The sequence below is a fragment of the Hypanus sabinus genome, chromosome 6 (assembly GCF_030144855.1).
Source record: "Hypanus sabinus isolate sHypSab1 chromosome 6, sHypSab1.hap1, whole genome shotgun sequence".
NCBI classification, from domain to species: Eukaryota; Metazoa; Chordata; class Chondrichthyes; order Myliobatiformes; family Dasyatidae; genus Hypanus; species Hypanus sabinus.
This window is the reverse complement of record NC_082711.1, coordinates 140313971-140331529: the sequence shown is the minus strand read 5'-3', so window position 1 is coordinate 140331529 and position 17559 is coordinate 140313971. Positions and strand designations below refer to the sequence as shown.

Genomic DNA, 17559 nt, shown 5'->3' with positions numbered 1-17559 from the left:
TCCAATCTGACTAGGCCCTTCTACAGACCCCCGCTTCCTCGATGCTACCCGACGCTCCACCTATTTTAATGTCATCTGCAAACTTTGTCACAAAGCTATCAATTCCATTATCCATATCATTGACATACCACATGAAAAACAGTCCCAACACCACTAGTCACCAGCTGCCAACCAGAAAAGGCTCCCTTTATTCCCACATTTAGTCTCCTGCCAGCCAGCCAACCTTCTATCCATATTAGAGTCTTTTCTGTAATACCATGAGCTCTTATCTTGTTAAGCAGCCTCATGTGCGGCACCTTGCCAAAGACCTTCTGAAGATCCTAATATATACATCCATTGACTCTCCTTTGTCTATCCCACCTGTTATTTTCTCAAAGAACTCCAACAGATTTGTCAGTAAAGATTTCCCCTTGTGGAAACTGTGATGACCTTGGCCTATTTTATCATGTGCCTACAAGTACCTCGAAACCTCATTCTTTATAATTGACTCCAACACCTTCCCAAACAATGAAGACATGCTAATTAGCCGATAAATTCCTTTCTTTTGCTTCCCTCCCTTCTTAAAGAGTGGAGTGACATTTGCTATTTTCCAGTCCTCCGAAACCAGTCCAGAATCTAGAGATTCTTGAAAGATCATTACAAATGCCTTTACAAAAGCCTCCAGCTACTTCTTTCAGAACACTGGGGTGTAAGTGACTTATCTACCTTAAGACCTTTCAGTTTCCCAAGCATCTTCCCCTTAGTAACAGCAATTACACTCACTTTTGCCCACTGACTCTCAAATTTCTGGCTTACTGTTTGTGTCTTCCACTGTGAATATTGATGCAAAATTCTCATTGTTCATCTGCCTTTTCTTTGAACCCCATTACTACCTTTCCAGCCTCATTTTCCAGTGGTCCAATAGCCACTCACATCCCTTTTACTGTTTATATCTGAAAAATACTTTCGGTGTTCTCCTTTTTTATTATTGGATAGCTTACCTTCATATTACATGATGGCATTACTCACTGTCAGCAGACGGCAGAGTGATGACATCACTCACAGCAGAGTGATGACATCATTCACGGCAGACAGCAGAGTGATGGCATTGCTTAGCATCAGTACACAGCAGTCAGTCTGCAGACAGAGCATTACCAACCACCCGCAAATAATGGTTTAACAACACTAGCAAATGCAGACAACAAACGTTACTTACTATCCGCCTGCTCCATTGGAACCATGTGGGAAGTGGCACTTCCCTGAACAATGGTGTCACTCACCAGATGGGTAAAGACTGTCACTGACTGCAGCAGGTTGCTGGCATCTGAAAAATAAATAAATCTTTTAGAGAATCAAAAAAAAACACAGTAATGCCAGATGTGAATCAATACATCTTAAGCATCATGAAGAATTTGCAACTCCCCCATCTCTGAAATAATTAATTATACTGGCATACACTTTGCAGACATTGGTGCAGACATTCCAAGTGCCCAATTTCATCAATCATGGCAGGAGAGAATAAAAATTATTAGCAATAGGGTCACGTTTAACCTTGGACGAAAAGATCCCAGAAGCTGTCCAATTTACCAGGCAATTGGAAGACAAAACAGCCTAGTAGTGATTGCAATGGAGTTGTAGTAAAAGAACAAAGAAGTGTTACAGCACTTACTCAAGCTTTGATGCAACCAAACTTGTGTGGTTTCCTTAACCCAATGAGGAATGATATACAGTATTTGTTTTAAACTGATCTAACGAAGTGTTCATGGGATACCCTACAGTGATGAAACAACAGCCCTAACGGCAAAAGTCAATTGAACGGGCATGCCTCCTCCGGAGCTTACAAGTGTAAATGGGGATTCCCTTCATCACAATGATGTTGAGAGGCTGATTCAGAGGCAAGAGTGTAGATTTAAATTCACATCTATTGTCGTGGGCATACAACTGGGTGATAAGTTCCATGAAAAGTAGAGTTTTGTAGTAGCAGCACATTACAAAGACGACAAACACAACTTACATAAATTTAAATGAACATAAATCGTACACACCTTACATGACACAAACTAAAACAACATAATGGCATTTGTGGAATTTGAGGAAAATATAGTGCAAGACAGAATTTGTCAGGTTCAAGAACCTGATAACAATGGGGAAGAGGCTGTAGATCTTCAGGCTCTTGTATCTCTTGCATGATAGCAGTAATGAGAAGAGGCTGTGGTCCAGACGGTGGGGGTCTCTGATGACAGATGTTACCTTCCTAAGAAAGTGCCTCTCACAGATGTCTTACTGGCCGGGGAACTGTACCCACGATGGAAATGGCTAAGCCATTTATACCCACTCTTTATAGCCTTTTATGCCTCTGTGCATTGGAGTTCCCATATCAAGCAGTGATGTTACCAGTCAAAATGTACATCATTAGAAGTTTGTCAGAGTCTTTGATGCCACACTGAATCTCCTGAAACTTCTAAAAGAGTGACTGGTGCGCCATCACCATGGTTTCATCTGTTTGCTGGGCCCAGAATAGAAATCTGAGATGTTGACATCCAGGAACTTGAAGCTGATCACTCATTCCATCACTGATCCTTGAACATGGACTGGCAAATGTTTACTCCCCCACAATCAGCTCCTTAGTTTTGTTGACATGGAGCACAGGTTTGTTGTTATGACACTGCTCAAGTGGCCAGCCCAACTCACTCCTGTACCTCACTGTCCATGATGCTACTGACCATTTGTAGATGGGTTTGAAACTATGCTTAGCCATGCAGTAAGAAGCAGAGAGATAGAGAAAGTGGCTACGCACGCAGGCCTGAAGTCTGCCTGTGTTTTAGGTCAGTGAGGAGAAGACAAAGTTTCTGATCCATACAAATTCTGAGCTTCCAGTGAGGAAGTCGAGGGTCTGATAGCACGGAGGCCCAGGTCTTGGAGCCTGACAACAAGCTTTGACTGGATAATGGTGTTGAAAATACTGAGCTGTCATCACAGTCTGAGACTGAGGGCTTGTTTATGAATAACCAAATGAAAAAAAATTCTTTGGTCAAAGAAATAGATCTTTGGAATTCTTTATCAGAGAGGGATGTGGAAGCTCAGTCACCAGTGAATTCTAGCCTGAGACCAAAGAGAATAAAGGAAAATGGTGGTGGTGTAGAAAGGTGGATTTATGTTAGGACACCATGCAGTCATGTTCAGTTGAACAGCCTGTTCACCATCCTGTCTTTCCTGGTGGTATGATGCTCCTCTGTGGTACTGAGGGAACCCTAGACTGTCAGAGATGCTATTTTTCGATTAACCAAGAGCCCACATCCCCTCAAATGGATTCAGAAGGCCAGAGCATTAAATCATTGAGGAACTCTCCCTATCTGCACAGGCTGACATTTATCCTTCAATTAACACCAAAACAGATGATCTGATCCTGATTGGTAGCTGTGTTTCCAACAGCACTCGGATTTTACATGAAAACCAGACACAGCACTAGTCAGTTTAGTGATCAACTATACATTGATTGAATACGTCCTTCCTCTGTGTTGATTGTTACAGAACCTATTAGCCAGTTGCTTGCCATTAAGGACACCCATTGTGGCCTGCATTTCAAATGGGGAATGGTACCCTGACAGTGCAGCACTCCTCTGTGCTGTACTGTGATGGCATACCAATATATATAAAAAAAAACACTAGGGCAAATGCAAGTCTGCCCCTGAAGTAGGCTTTTCCTGACCTATCCACTGCAAGAAAACGCACCCCCTGTTCATGTTGAATTGGTATGCCCACTGGGCAGCTGATATACTATAACTCTTGCTTTAAATATTCACAGGCTGCAGATTACCCTATTCCAATCATGTGACTAGTTGCTCCTATGGAGGAGGTGAAAATCTAGTCGTAATGGACCATGGTAACTTTTAGCACCACGACCAATGCATGGCCAGCTGTCAATGCGAGCAGCACAGGTCCATCGGACCTTGAATGGAAGACATTAGGTTGCTAATTTCCAAAGCAGCTTCAGACGGTCCACGTGGGAGCAGCATGGCATTCTAACAGCAGCAGCCCCAGCCTCCAGTGAACTTACGGCCCCGGCTTCTAGCTACTCCAAAAGCTCCTCTTCCCATAATCTAACTGATTAATTGAGCACTGTTCAAAACAGAACAAACATTCAAAGCAATAGGACAATAAACAACACTAGTACACTGACATCAATGCAGATTTTCCCTCATTATGCATGCAAATTTCTCCAAATCAAAACTTGGTCACAGTTCTAAAACCAACCCTGCCTATGATGACTGAATGGGTTCAGCAGTGGGTAAACTTAAGGATATTATTGGAACCCAAACTGAACCTACATGAGCCAGGGGAATGTGATCATAAAATGTCTGAACAAAGTCTCACTTACACTGCAAACCAAGTAGCTATTAGGCTCTTGACCAAAGGGGATAACTTCACTCGTTCCATCATTGAGCCCATAACCACTTCCAAGGAATCTTCATCTCATATTCTCAATACTTACTGCTTATTTGTTATTTCTTCTTTTGTATTTTCACAGCTTGTGGACTTCTGGACTCTGGTTGAAAGCCCAAGGTGGGCAGTCTTTCATTGATTCTGTTATGGTTATTATTCTATAGATTTATTGAGTACGCCCACAAGAAAATAAATCTCAGGGTTGTGTATGGTGCTATATATGTACTTTGATAATAACATTTACTTTGAACTTCGAACTTTGAGTTCCAGATCTCACCTGATTTGTCAGCTAGGTACTTTGCATGCCCATTCTGTAGTCTGTTTAAGGAATCCAGTGTAACCTGAGCTCTTGTGATGAGATAATCTGCAAGAGGATCAATGATAGTTGATGTTTCTTTCACTTATTTACATAAAGCCACTTCAGTACAATAAGCACAGCATCAAAAAGAGGCTTTTCTTTGGGTATGAAGAATGGGACTATATCTCTAAGCCCCTCATCACAAGCAAAAATGCTAAATTATGCAAGACAAGCTTTCATTTGTGCAAAAGCTAATTTACATCAGAGCAGACGTTCCAAAATTATCTCAATAGTATAATCATTCATGGTCATAACCCCACCCACAACCCAACTCCCAAGATATAAACGCAGAAGCACAAATTGATCCCTTAAAGTGCTCTCTGACCTTTCCCAGACCAAGTATTTTAATCTCCCAAAAGCAATCCAGTTTAAGGTAGCAGCACGCAATTAAGGTTTACGTCCTACCGTTGTACAACATGCCTGCAAAATCCGGCTTAAAGCCCACTGTTCTATGGTGTTTTGATTCAATAACTTGAATGACTATCAGCTTTTATCAAACTGGTAATCGGGAACTGAATTCACAGGTTCTTTTGTTGATCTGCCTAGCCCGGGGGTCGGCAACCCGCGGCTCCGGAGCCGCATGCGCCTCTTTCATCTCTGTGCTGCGGCTCCCTGTGGCTTTGGAAAATAAATGGTCAGTATTTAATTAAAATGTATTTTATGTTAGTTTGTTAGTTTTTGAAATGTAATTCTAAATTTGAAGATTATGGTGATCTTGTACAATCTAAATAAGACATTGTGGCGACCCATTTCCTGGCACATCCGAACCGGCTCACAATTAGCCAGCGTTCAGGCTAAGGGAGATAGCCTACGGGGGTTTGTGAGTACGTGTCTTTTGGAGCATCCGCGCCCATGGGGGGTGGGTTGAGGAAGGCTTAAAAGCAAGGCTGTTTAGTTCGAGTAAAGTTATCTTTGACTGCAGTTTACTGACTGCGTGTAGCACACCACTACAACGTGTTTTTATCGCTGGCTGTCCAGAGGGGAGGTGCTGAAACGCTTTGTCGCGTGTCTGGAAGAAGTGAAAACTTTCCTGGGCAGCAAAGGGCTCACCTTTCCTGAGCTGGAACAGCCTAAGTAGCTGGAAAATCTACACTTCATGGTAGACATGAACACGCTGAACACAGCTCTTCAGGGGAAAGGACGTACAGCCCTACACATGTTGGAGGATGTTTTGGCATTCGAGCGCAAGTTGACAGTGCTTGCCAGAGATTTACAGAAAGGCACATTGTCTCACTTCCCCAATTTGAGAGAGTTCAAACAAGGTCACGACATGATAAATTCGGAGTATTTACATTCTGCAATCATCGCAATGCAAACATCATTTGGGAAACGCTTCTGTGAGTTCAGAGAGGAAAAAAACACATTATCCTTCCCGGTCACCCCCCCTAAGCATCAATCCATCCCTACTGAATACGACTGCATTGGCAGGTGTGAGTCAACCTGATCTTGAGATGGAACTGGCCAACATAGCCGACAAAGACATATGGGTGTCCAAGTTTAGACGCTTGACAGCAGACCTTGAAGATGTTGCCCGTCAGAAGGCCGTTCTTGCTCAGAATCACAAATGGAGTGATATTGAAAGCCTCCCCAAACCGGACAAACTTGTGTTCGAAACATGGAATGCTATCCCTGACATTTATGTAAACATTAAAAAGTATGCGCTTGGAGTCCTGTCGATCTTTGGATCCACATATGTATGTGAGCAGGTGTTCTCCAACATGAACTTTATTATAAACAAACATCGCGCACGCCTCACAGATGACAGCTTGTGATCCTGTGTAAAGATGAAGGTGACGTCATACATCCCTGATGTGCAGACGCTGTGCTCTGAGGTCCAGGAGCAGAAATCCCATTAACCAAGTATGATAAATATTTTAATTGCCTATTATTTTACGTATATTCATATTTTTTCATTGTTCCGTGAAATAGTCCTTTTATTTTTCAGGTTGACAGCTGGCTGACGTTATTTTTGGTTTGCTGCTGGCGGAAAATTTAAGTTTGGCGTTTTTCATAAATACAAGAAGGACTCAAATAGACATTGAGTATTTTACTTAAAAGTAACCTTCAACCCAACGTCTTTTTCTCGGAGTTCAAAATGTTTTTGTTGCATCCAGAAATGTATTTTCGTTTTCTCTGCAGGAGTTCATCGATTTCATAAATGCAACACATTATAGTTTGTTTATACATAGCATAAAGGCAAAAAAAACGTTGTATGCAGTGTTATTTCATTTTAAATGTCAAACGGGTTTTGTGGCTGCCAGTGTTTTCTTTTCTGTGGGAAATGGGTCCAAATGGCTCTTACAGTGGTAAAGGTTGCTGACCCCTGGCCTAGCCAGTCTGCTGCAGGTCTCTGTTTACAACCATTTCAACTGGGTGTTCCTCTGCACGCATCACCAATTTCCTGAGGAGAGACATCACGTGCGTCTCTAAGTAGGAACTTACAGTGCCACTGTCCCAGCAGTCTAACTCCTGACTATCAGTGCCACGATAGGTGGCATTCACATTAGTTCCCTGTAGGATTGGAGACTGCATGGCCATGTAGTGGTTAGCGCACTGCTTAACAGTACAGGTGACCTGAGTTCAATTCCCACCACCACCTGTAAGCAGTTTGTACGTTCTCCCCGTGACCTCTGGGTGCTCCAGTTTCCTCACACAGTCCAAAGACATACCAGCTGGTAGGTTAATTGGTCATTGAAAATTAAGCACTGACTGGGCTAGGATTAAATCAGGGACTGCTGGGCAGCGTGGCTCAAAGAGCCAGAATGGCCTATTCTGTGCTGTATCTCATTAAAATTTGCTCCTCGCAATACAAATAAAAACCTCAAGTTTTTCATAACGGTAAGGAGCAAAGCACAATGTCTAAAGGGCAAAGAACATAATTGGACAGAACTCTGCTTTCTGTGTAGTCCATTTTTTCTGTGAACACCTGAATTAGGTGCAGAAAGAGGTACAAAACCTGCCCCAAAGTTTAATGTCTGTAAGAGATCTAAATGTAGCCTCAATCTCACTTTCAGACTAATTCCACTTCCTAGCTCTTACTCAGTAACTGTGTAAGTGATGATAATGAAACACACAATCACAAGCAGCCACTCAGACCCAAGCCAGTTCCACCGATTAACATGATCTTTTGGCACAGTAAGGTAGACTCAAGGTGAACGTGGAAACGCAGAGATCATTTGGACTCTGCAGTCTCCGAGAGGATTTCAGGATGCAGAAGCAGCATGTGGGAACCTCATGGAGGGCAAGCAGCGGGACGGGCCATGAGCGATGCTGAGCACCAATTGAAGCAACAAGGGAGAGTGAAGCATCAAGGTGAGTGCCAGCTGCCTACCTTTAATTGCTGAGGATCGCTCTGCCACACTATTGGAAAGGGGAGAGCCTGCCACTGTGCCTGGAGAATGTTACCCAGGTTTTCTGCATTTTGGATATGGACTTGGACTAAGGACTTTTTCCAGTCTTAAAGTTTTTGATATTCTGTGCTTTTGGATTGGAGAGTTAATGTGCCTATTCTGTTAGTGTTTTTTTAGTGGGGAGGGGTGATTTGGGGGTTGATGATCATGCTGCCTTTCTGTTCTTTCTTGGTTTCGTGGCTATCTGGAGAAGAAGAGTTTCAGAGTCGTATACTTTGATAATAAATGAACCTTTAAACTCTTGACCTCAGTCAACTTCATAATGGCTTTGCACTTTATAACCTGCATTGTACTTTTCCTGTAACACTTCATTCTGTCAAATAAAGATTTTCAGTCTACACCAGTACAAATGATACTAATAAACCAATGTACCTAGACTATAACACCAGAACTCCAAAGTAAATTAGAAGCAACAGAAATGTGGTTTCTCAGAAGAATGCTGAAAATATCATATAGAGACTGGGTAACTAATAAGACAGTACTCCAACATGCCCGTATAAAAAGATCTTTAATGAGAACATTAAATGAGAGGAAACTTGATTTCTTGGGCCGTGTCATCAGAAAGGGAGAAATGGAATGCCTTACATAACAAGGCTGTATGCCTGGGAAACGTGGTAGAGGAAAGCAAAGAAGAAAATATATGGACACTGTGAGAGAACTAACAAATCTAAATGTGTGAGATATTATTCACGCTGCAAGGGATCGTTCGATGTGGAGAACCATGATCGCCCAGGTGTGTAACGCGCAAGGCACAAAAAGAAGACTTAGATCATGGGTGATCTGATTATGATTCCAACTCCACATTCCGATCTACCTACGTTAATCAGAAGAGGAAATATTCCAACAACCTATCTACCTCTGTCTTAGAAGTATTCAAAGATTCTGTTTCCACTGGTATTTCATGAAAAGAGTTCCAAGGTCTATCAGGAAGGTGAAAGTGCGAGCAAAAGGCATCACGGTCAGAATGGACAAGGTGGCTCGAAAGGGACCATCTCTACGTGGCTGATATTATGATACTGCGACTCTCAGTCCTCAGTTTAAACAATTAGCCTCATCTGTCTTAAATTAGAGGGAAGGTGTAATGCCTCTCATTGTTAAAAAGCAGATCCAATTTCCAAATTATGTCACAAGGCAAAATATCCATGTACCCACTGACTTTTCTAAACACTAATGGATACAAGTCCAGCATTTCTAAGCTCTCCTCACACAAAAACCTTGTCATTCCAGCTATTTGTCAAGTAAACTTGCAAAACACAATGCATTAACACAAAGTGAAATGATTTTGCCCAAAATGTGCACGTCTCCTACCTGATGTTTAAAAAGTATTGAGATCTCAAACCTTCTGGTAAATCAGCTTCAATACTGCTTCACATTCTATAATTTACGACCAACTCCGAGCTACAAGCAGTACAAACTCTGATTGGCCTCTTACTTTCTGTATTTACCTGCAGAACTGGTGCAGCCAACATGAAGGGGGTCTTCCAACCTGTTAAGCGCGTCTTGAATGATTCCCTCCGCTTCCTCGACAGCAGCGCGCAGAAGAGCAAACTGCTCATCAAGCAGCTGCTTTTCCAGAGCTTGCTCGTGGCTCTCCTAAAGAACACAGGTACATAAACCTGGCATGTTAACCAAAGTTCTTTTGAACTTATAGTCCTTTAACATCTTTGGACTATTTTTACTTTTTTACTGTGCCCATTGTCTGTTTTTTTTATCAATTATGCTATTGTTTGCACTGTTGTAACTATATGTTGTAACTATGTGGTTTTGTGCAGGTCTTGTAGCTTTAGTTTTTGGTCTTGTTTTGTCTGGTGAATTTGGAGTTCCTTTCCGGGGGAACACGCTAAGACGGTAGCGCGATATTAATACGCAGCAGCCTCTCCGACTCTGGATTGGGGATTGCCAAACATTATGTGGACTCTCTGGTGTAGTCTGTTTTGTCATATGCTTTTGTGATATCATTCTGGAGGAATGTTATCTCATTTTTTAACTGCATTGCATTTGTGGTTTCTAAATGACAATAAACTGAATCTGAAAATGTGCAAAACCATGTCACATAATGCAGCCCATAAACCCAGCCCAGTCACAAAGGACAACCCAAACACCCCAGCTCTTTTACACAGGGTAACCAAATGTCATACCCAGCCCATTAGGTTGAACAGACTAAAGGCAGATTAGTGAACACACATGTGCCACCATGGCTCAATTGGAAGCTCACCCTACTAAGCAAATAGTATAGGCAGACTCGTTAATAGCACACAGAAGGAATGTTACTGCAGACCGTGTTCTTTTGGTAAGAAATCTAACGAAGTCCTATCAATCTGTTCTGAAGGATGTTAAAGATCAGGTGTAAAGAATGGAGCATTCTCGTTTGCAGTATAATCAAAAGCAGACCATTAATCTCAAATGATACTGTAAGATATTCAGTTGTTAAATTCAATGTGATTCCTGGGTCCTGACCAGAACGAGTGCTCCGTGTACCTTTTCATTCAGCTGATTCTGCAGCCCCTCAACCGTTCGACTAGTGTTGTCCTTCTCCGCCGACAGGGCTTCCTTCACCTGTTCCAACTCATTCCGTAGCACAGTTAACGCGCTCTCTTTCTCATCCACAGCCTGGCTTAGTGCCATCTTTTCTGAAGTCAGGGACTCGATGGTCGATGCCATCGCACTGCTTGCCTGGTAGGATCAGACAAACAGAAAGTAAGTCAAGGAGGAAATTCCATGTCCAAAAGCAATTGATTGCTAAGCTATTCTGCTGAGTAAGTGGAGCAGGGTTCAAGACCTCACACTCTAAATTTAAGAATTATTCCTGTATAATCTCACCTGTTTAGAGTCTTCCTGTGAGCTTTTCAAGCACACTACCTCTTCTTTCCTGTTCTGTAGCTCCTCCTGTAGAGTTTCGAACTTGTGTGTCTGCTCCTGTTCCTATTGGTTTTGGGAAAGAGAATACATCATCTTTAAAGGCAGCTGTTCAGAGACACCAAACTGCCTGTGATTCTGTCTATCTTAACAGACTTTGCAAACCCACAGAAAAAAACAGATCTTCATCTCTAAAAAAATAAAATCCTCATTTGGACTCTTCTACATAGCAACCTTCAAATTAACCCCATATCCACAAGAACTGTACAAGACTGGTGAATATGTATCAAACTGATTCCTAAAATCATGCTCCTAAAAACTGGAACTCCAAAGACAACACCATCTATCCATCCAGCACCACACACCGCAATCACATGACTTCCAATCATCTGTTAAAACCGTGTGCAATCCCAGCATTTCTTCTCCAAATTGAGATGTTCCAATACAGGAGAACACTGCAGGAAAAATGCTTAATTGCCCATTTTGGAAGAAAGAAACATTTAAAAAGCTGATTATCTACTGCTGAGAGGTGACAAGCAGTCAAGGGACGCGGATGTCTTCATGCATGATTGCACGTACAAGTAAAGAGCAGAGATAACAGAATGCACATTGTTCAGTGAATTGAGTGTGAAGATAGTGAGGTTTGTGCTCCACTTACCCAAGATATCAGTGAGACCACATCTGGACTACTGCATTAAGCAATTCAGAGAAAGTTAATCTGGAATGGGCACGTTGCCCCTCAGAGGAAAACTGAAAGGGTTAAGCTAGCATCCACTGAAGTTTAGAAGAATGCGAGGGGACTTGATTGAAATGCACAAGATCCTAAGTGGTGCAGGCAGCCCAGCACATCTGTAGATGTGAACTTCTCACTATTCAGGACATTTACAGAGACAGGTGCGTAAAAAGGGCCCAAAGGATCATTGGAGACCCGAGGCACCCCAACCATGAACTGTTCCAGCTGCTACCATCCAGGAAACGGTACTGCAGCATAATAGCCAGGTCCAACAGACTCCAGGACAGCTTCTTCCACCAAGCCATCAGACTACTTAATTTATGCTGACGCAACTGTATCTCTATGTTATATTGACTCTCCAGTTGTACATAATATTTACAATAAATTACTGTAATTGCACATTTAGACAGAGACGTAACGTGAGGATTTTTACTCCTCATATATTTGAAGGATGTAAATAATAAAGTCAATCCAATTCAACAGGACGACTGTGTCATCTTGTTGGAGGGTCCAGACTGATTAGGTTAGGGCTTTATTCCCTAGAATGTAGAAGATTGAAAGGAGATTTGACAGACGTATACAAAATTATGAGGGGTATAGATAGGGTAAATGCATGCAGATGTTTTCCACTGAGGTTAAGTGGGACGACAATTGGAGGTCATTAGCTAAGGGTGAAAGGAGAAAAGTTTAAGGTAAACAAGAGAGGAAACTTCTTCATTCAGAGGGTCATGAGAGTGCGGAACGAGCTGCCAGCACAAGTGGTGCACGTGAGCTCGATTTCAACATTTAAATTAAATTTGGATAGGTATACGGAGGGTAGGGGTGTGGAGGACTATGGTCGATGGGATTAGGTAGTTTAAATGGCTTCAGCATGGACTAGATGGGCCAAAGTGCTGTACTTTTCTATGAATCTATGGCTCTAGATAGAATCTGGAACCTGTGCAAAAATACAGGGTCCTCAACTAAGTTAGAAATGAGGCAAAATCTCTGCCTCTTACAGGGTCGCCAGTCTTTGGAACTTCCTTCCTCAAAGAACAATGGAACCAGAGACTTGGAATGCTTTTTAAGTTGGAGCTGGGTCATCGATAAGCAAAGGGATGCAGGGTCACTGCCGATAAGAAGCCAAGTACTTCCTTTTGCTCCTAACCTACATTCATAGAAACATGAAAAATTTACAACAGAAACACCAGCGTTTTGGTCTATCGTATTGCACAAGCGCTCTCCAGCCTAATCCCACCAACTGCACTGGGATACAAGCCTTGAAGTCTCGGCATTTCTCTCTGCCTTTACCACCATGGTAGAATTGCTGCCACACAGCTACCATGACCAAGGTTCACACCTGACCTCAAGTGCTGACTAATTCTCCCTGTGACTAAATCAGGTGTCCCCCTGCTTGATCCATTTTCCACCTGCGTCCCAAAGACATGCAGGTTGGTAGGTTAACGGACCACCGTAAATGATCAGAGTGGATGGGATCGTGGGGAGGCATGGTCGCGTAGTGGTCAGCACAACCACTTCACTGTGCTAGTGATCACTTATTGGAGTTCAATTCCTGTAAGGAGTGTATGTTCCCCCATGGCTGCGTGGGTTTCCTCCAGGTGCTACAGTTTCCTTGCACATTCCAAAGACGTACGGTTAGTGAGCCTTGGGATGGTGAAGACATGGCGACGCTTGCAGGCTGCCTCAGCACAAGTCCTTGCTGATTTAATTTGACAGAAAACGACGTATTTCATTGCATGTTTCAATGTACATGTGACAAATAAAGCTAACCCTAGTCTAGAGATTAGTACGTAGACAGTTACTCAATAGTCAGCAAGAACCTGGTGGCCAAAGTCATGCTGTACAGCACTACGACACCATTTCAGGTAGCGAACTTCCACCCCCACACCCCCATCATAACCTGGGTGACAAAATCCTTCCAGCAATTTTCTCAAATCTATGCACCTGGTTTTGAACCCCCTTACAAAGCAAAATAGGTTTTATATTCTACCTAGGCTCCTCTAAATTCACCTCAAGGATGCCTTTGTTGATAGTGTTCTGTTCCAATGCAGACAATCTCAGCCTTTCCATCCTTCCTCAAATCTGCACCATTTCTGGTCATGTCATATCTTTTCTGTAGTTTGACAGACCGAATGTATGCATCTGTGGTTTAACTTGTAATAGAAAATGTTGGAAGAACTCAACTAGTCAAACAGCATGTGAAAAGAGAAAAGAGTTAACATTTTGAGTCAGAGCTGAAGAAGGGTCCCTGATCCTTTCCGCAGATGTTACTTAACTGGTTGAGTTCTTCCGGCACTTAGTTTTTATTTCAGATTCCAGCAACTGAAGTTTTATTTGCTTTCCATGGCCTAACTCATGTTGTACACAGCTTCCAGCATAACCCCCCTCTCTTTCATTGCTTGTGTCTCTGCCTCTGAAGGAAAACAGCCCACAAGCCTTCCTATCCACCTCCTCTGTCCGTCCACACCATCTAACGAGTAGCCCTTGCTTTTCACATTAACTCACACTTTTCTAGATTAAATTTCAAGTGCCACTTTTTTCAAACTGACTTGACCATCCATGACCTCCTGTACCTGAATGTATTCCTGCTCCTTCTCAGCCGCATGGCCAATTTTATCACTTGCACTTTTTATTAGTGCATGATCACATACAACGGAGAAGGAGACCATTCATACGCTGACTCGGGGAGCAGTCTGATTCCCTCGCTGATTTTCCCCCAATCGATAAGGAGGAAACCGATACGGTCATGGGGGATTGCACAAACTCCACAGAGGTTAGCTTTCAAACCAGGTGCACTGTGTAGCACCAGCTTTACTAGCTGTAACACCATGTCACCTTGTGGCCTCATTCAAGTCCAAATCATTAGCAAGAAACTGAGTGTGGAGTCTTGTGAATTCCACTGGTAACAGCTTTACGATCACACACCCTTATAACCACCACCTTCAGCTTCCTTGCATCCCAGCCCGTTTCTGCCACTCCCCCATGCACCCGTTTGTTTTTGAGCAGGGTGCTATGTGGAACCGCCAAAATCCGTGATGCCGACATCAAACACACTGCTCTCATCAACCGGGATTCCAAATACAAGGTTTTGAGTCGAATTCTGTTTGGCTATAATTTACTTCCACATGTTATGGTTTCACATAATTGTCTAGCAAACACCGCAGCAACTCTGAAGCAGGAGTGTGACTAGGCTTGGTGGTAGTCTTCCACAGCCAGGCAGCCACTGCCCACGTTTAAACATGAACTGCTAACTGCATAAACATAGCATTTTCGATACAGTAAGAAGATCTCCAGGCATTCCACAAGAATACCAGCAAACAGAAATAGATTCTGAGCTTCATGACCTCTCAGGACAAGTGGCTAAAAACTTAGAAAGAATTTTATATATAATCTTAAGAGAGCTGAAGGAAGAGTGGTGTTGGGAACGAGAGTCAGCAGGGGTGGAGGGTGTGAAAGAGGGAAAAGAGGTACATCATTAAAAAACTCAGAGGTCATTCAAGATCCAATTATACTATTGAACTTAAACTCCAACCTTTAGGGTCAGATCCTGATTTCTAATTTATTGTAACTTGGCCGGATAGTAAACTCACTTTCTTCTGCATATCATCTTTCAGCTGCTGAACGGTTTCCTCCAGCTCCTTCTTCACCTGTTCCATGTCTTCCTGCGTCTGACGAAACGAAGTCATTTGCTTCATGACCTCTGCATTCTGTAAAGTTAGAGTATGGGTTGTCAGTCAGGAAAACAGGTGGACGAACAATATAAAGCCTCCTGGACATTGAAATCATGCCCTAGGTCTGTGTCTCTAATGGCAACTTTATAAAGTTTTGAGAGCTTCATCAGTCTTGTGAGTTGATTAACAATCTCAGCAATTCTCCTACCTCTTATTATCTCTCTTACTCATCCTCGAGTTGCCTCTTCAAAGAATCCTACAAATTGTGCTAAGACTTTTATTGAATCCTACAGCAATTCAAATTATTGATATTCCTGCTTTGCTATTGCCATCTTAAGGACAAATCCAAATTATAAAACCTGGCCCTTCCCCTAATTACATCAAATTTCAAAACTGTGCTACAGTAATGCTGCCAATGATGATTCTGGAAATCATCTCTGCCTCCCTGGTATCATTTCATTGAAAAATCAAGTTTTCTGATTTTGTCCTGTTCCTCAATAGTCTGGTGAGTCAAGGAATTTACAGAATCCTACATCTCCTCCCCCAGTACCATTCAGGGCCCAAACAGTCCTTCCAGGTGAGGTGATACATCACCTGTGAGTCTGTTAGCTCATGTACTGTATCCGGTGCTCCCAACATAGTCCCAAGTATATCGACGAGACCCGGCGTAGATTGGGAGACCACTTCGCTAAGCACCTATGCTCTCCACCAGAAAAAGCAGGATTTCCCAGTGACCACCCATTTTAATTCCACTTCCCATTCCCATTCTGACATGTCAGTCCATGGACTCCTCTACTGTCGCAATGAAGACAAACTCTGGTTGGAGGAACAACATCTTATATATCTAGGTAGCCTCCAACCTAATGGCATGAATATCAATGTCTCGAACTTCTGGTAATGGCTCCCCTTTTCCTACGCCAGTCCTCATTCCCATTTCCCTCTCTCATCTTATCTCCTTACCTGCCCATCACCTCCCTCTGGTGCTCCTCCCCCTTTTCTTTCTTCCATGGCTTTCTGCCCTCTCCTTTCAGATTCCCCCATCTCCAACTATGTATCTCTTTCACCAATCAACTTTCCAGCTCTTCCCTTCACCCTCCCATCCTTCCCCGCTTGACCTATCAACAGCTATTCTTCCTCTCCTCCCCCCCACCTTCTTCCTCAGACTCATCTCTTTTTCCTCCAGTCCTGACGGAGGGTCTTGGCTTGAAACGTCGACAGTACCATTTTCCATAGATGCTGCCTGGCCTGCTGAGATCCTCCAGCATTTTGTGTGTGTTACTTACACGGGGAACTACACAATGTCACTTTTTCAGCTCTACCTTCAAGTTTCCTATTACAAAGCAGAGTGATTGCTAACAACAGCAGACACTCATTGTCAGAAAGGGAAACAAGTACCATTTTACATGAATGACTTTCATCATCCAAAATAACAATCAAATCACTGCCAACACTGATTTGATTTCCTAGGCTAATAAACTGACCCCAAAGTGGTGATTCCAACAAAGTGCCAAACTGATGAAAGGCTCTCCAGAAATCAGACTACACAAAACTACTAGGAGGATCCAATAGCCAAGATAAACCTGCATACTTCACTAAGTGTGAACAGAATACTGCAACTCCAATAGAACTAAATATACAGGTAATTCAGTAGTATAAGCATTACCAGTGGAGGGAAAGCCAGACTAGCACTGAGATTCGCAGGCCGTAGCAAATATCAGCGTGGTCCTGACTTCAGTGCTTCAGAAGTACAGAACGTGCTGGACGACAAATGCAGGCAGATCTCACCTTGCACGCAACCAATAGACTCACACTCCAAATCCAAGGGCATTCACTATATGCAGAGTCAGAGTCACTTCATACCTGGCCCCTCATTAGGCTGGTCTGCTCTCTGCAGCCTTGCCAAATAAACACAGTGATAGCACTGGCATTGCTCTGAAAACTGCAACGCATGTTTCTGCATGTGTTTGGAGCAATGATGATCACAGAGAATAGGCTAGGACCAGAGCAGTCTGGCCCATTGACGTTTTAAACTGCCAAAGAGAAGTCATTGACCCAAAACATTAACCTTTTCCTCGCTGCCTGACCAGATGAGTATTGTGAGCTGTCACT

General features: G+C 42.9%; 1 protein-coding gene across 4 annotated transcripts in view; it reads right to left on the bottom strand.

Annotated features, from left to right (window-relative positions):
- hip1 (huntingtin interacting protein 1) overlaps positions 1 to 17559 on the bottom strand; it is a 353299-nt gene that overhangs the window by 29676 nt on the left and 306064 nt on the right. For all 4 annotated transcript variants that reach the window (XM_059973084.1, XM_059973085.1, XM_059973083.1 and 1 more), the window contains 6 exons: positions 15370 to 15486; positions 11011 to 11112; positions 10669 to 10863; positions 9636 to 9783; positions 4700 to 4786; positions 1196 to 1303 (listed from right to left, as the gene is read on the bottom strand). In XM_059973084.1, coding sequence (XP_059829067.1) covers positions 1196 to 1303; positions 4700 to 4786; positions 9636 to 9783; positions 10669 to 10863; positions 11011 to 11112; positions 15370 to 15486 — 757 coding nt within the window. The remainder of the gene's footprint in view (positions 1 to 1195; positions 1304 to 4699; positions 4787 to 9635; positions 9784 to 10668; positions 10864 to 11010; positions 11113 to 15369; positions 15487 to 17559) is intronic.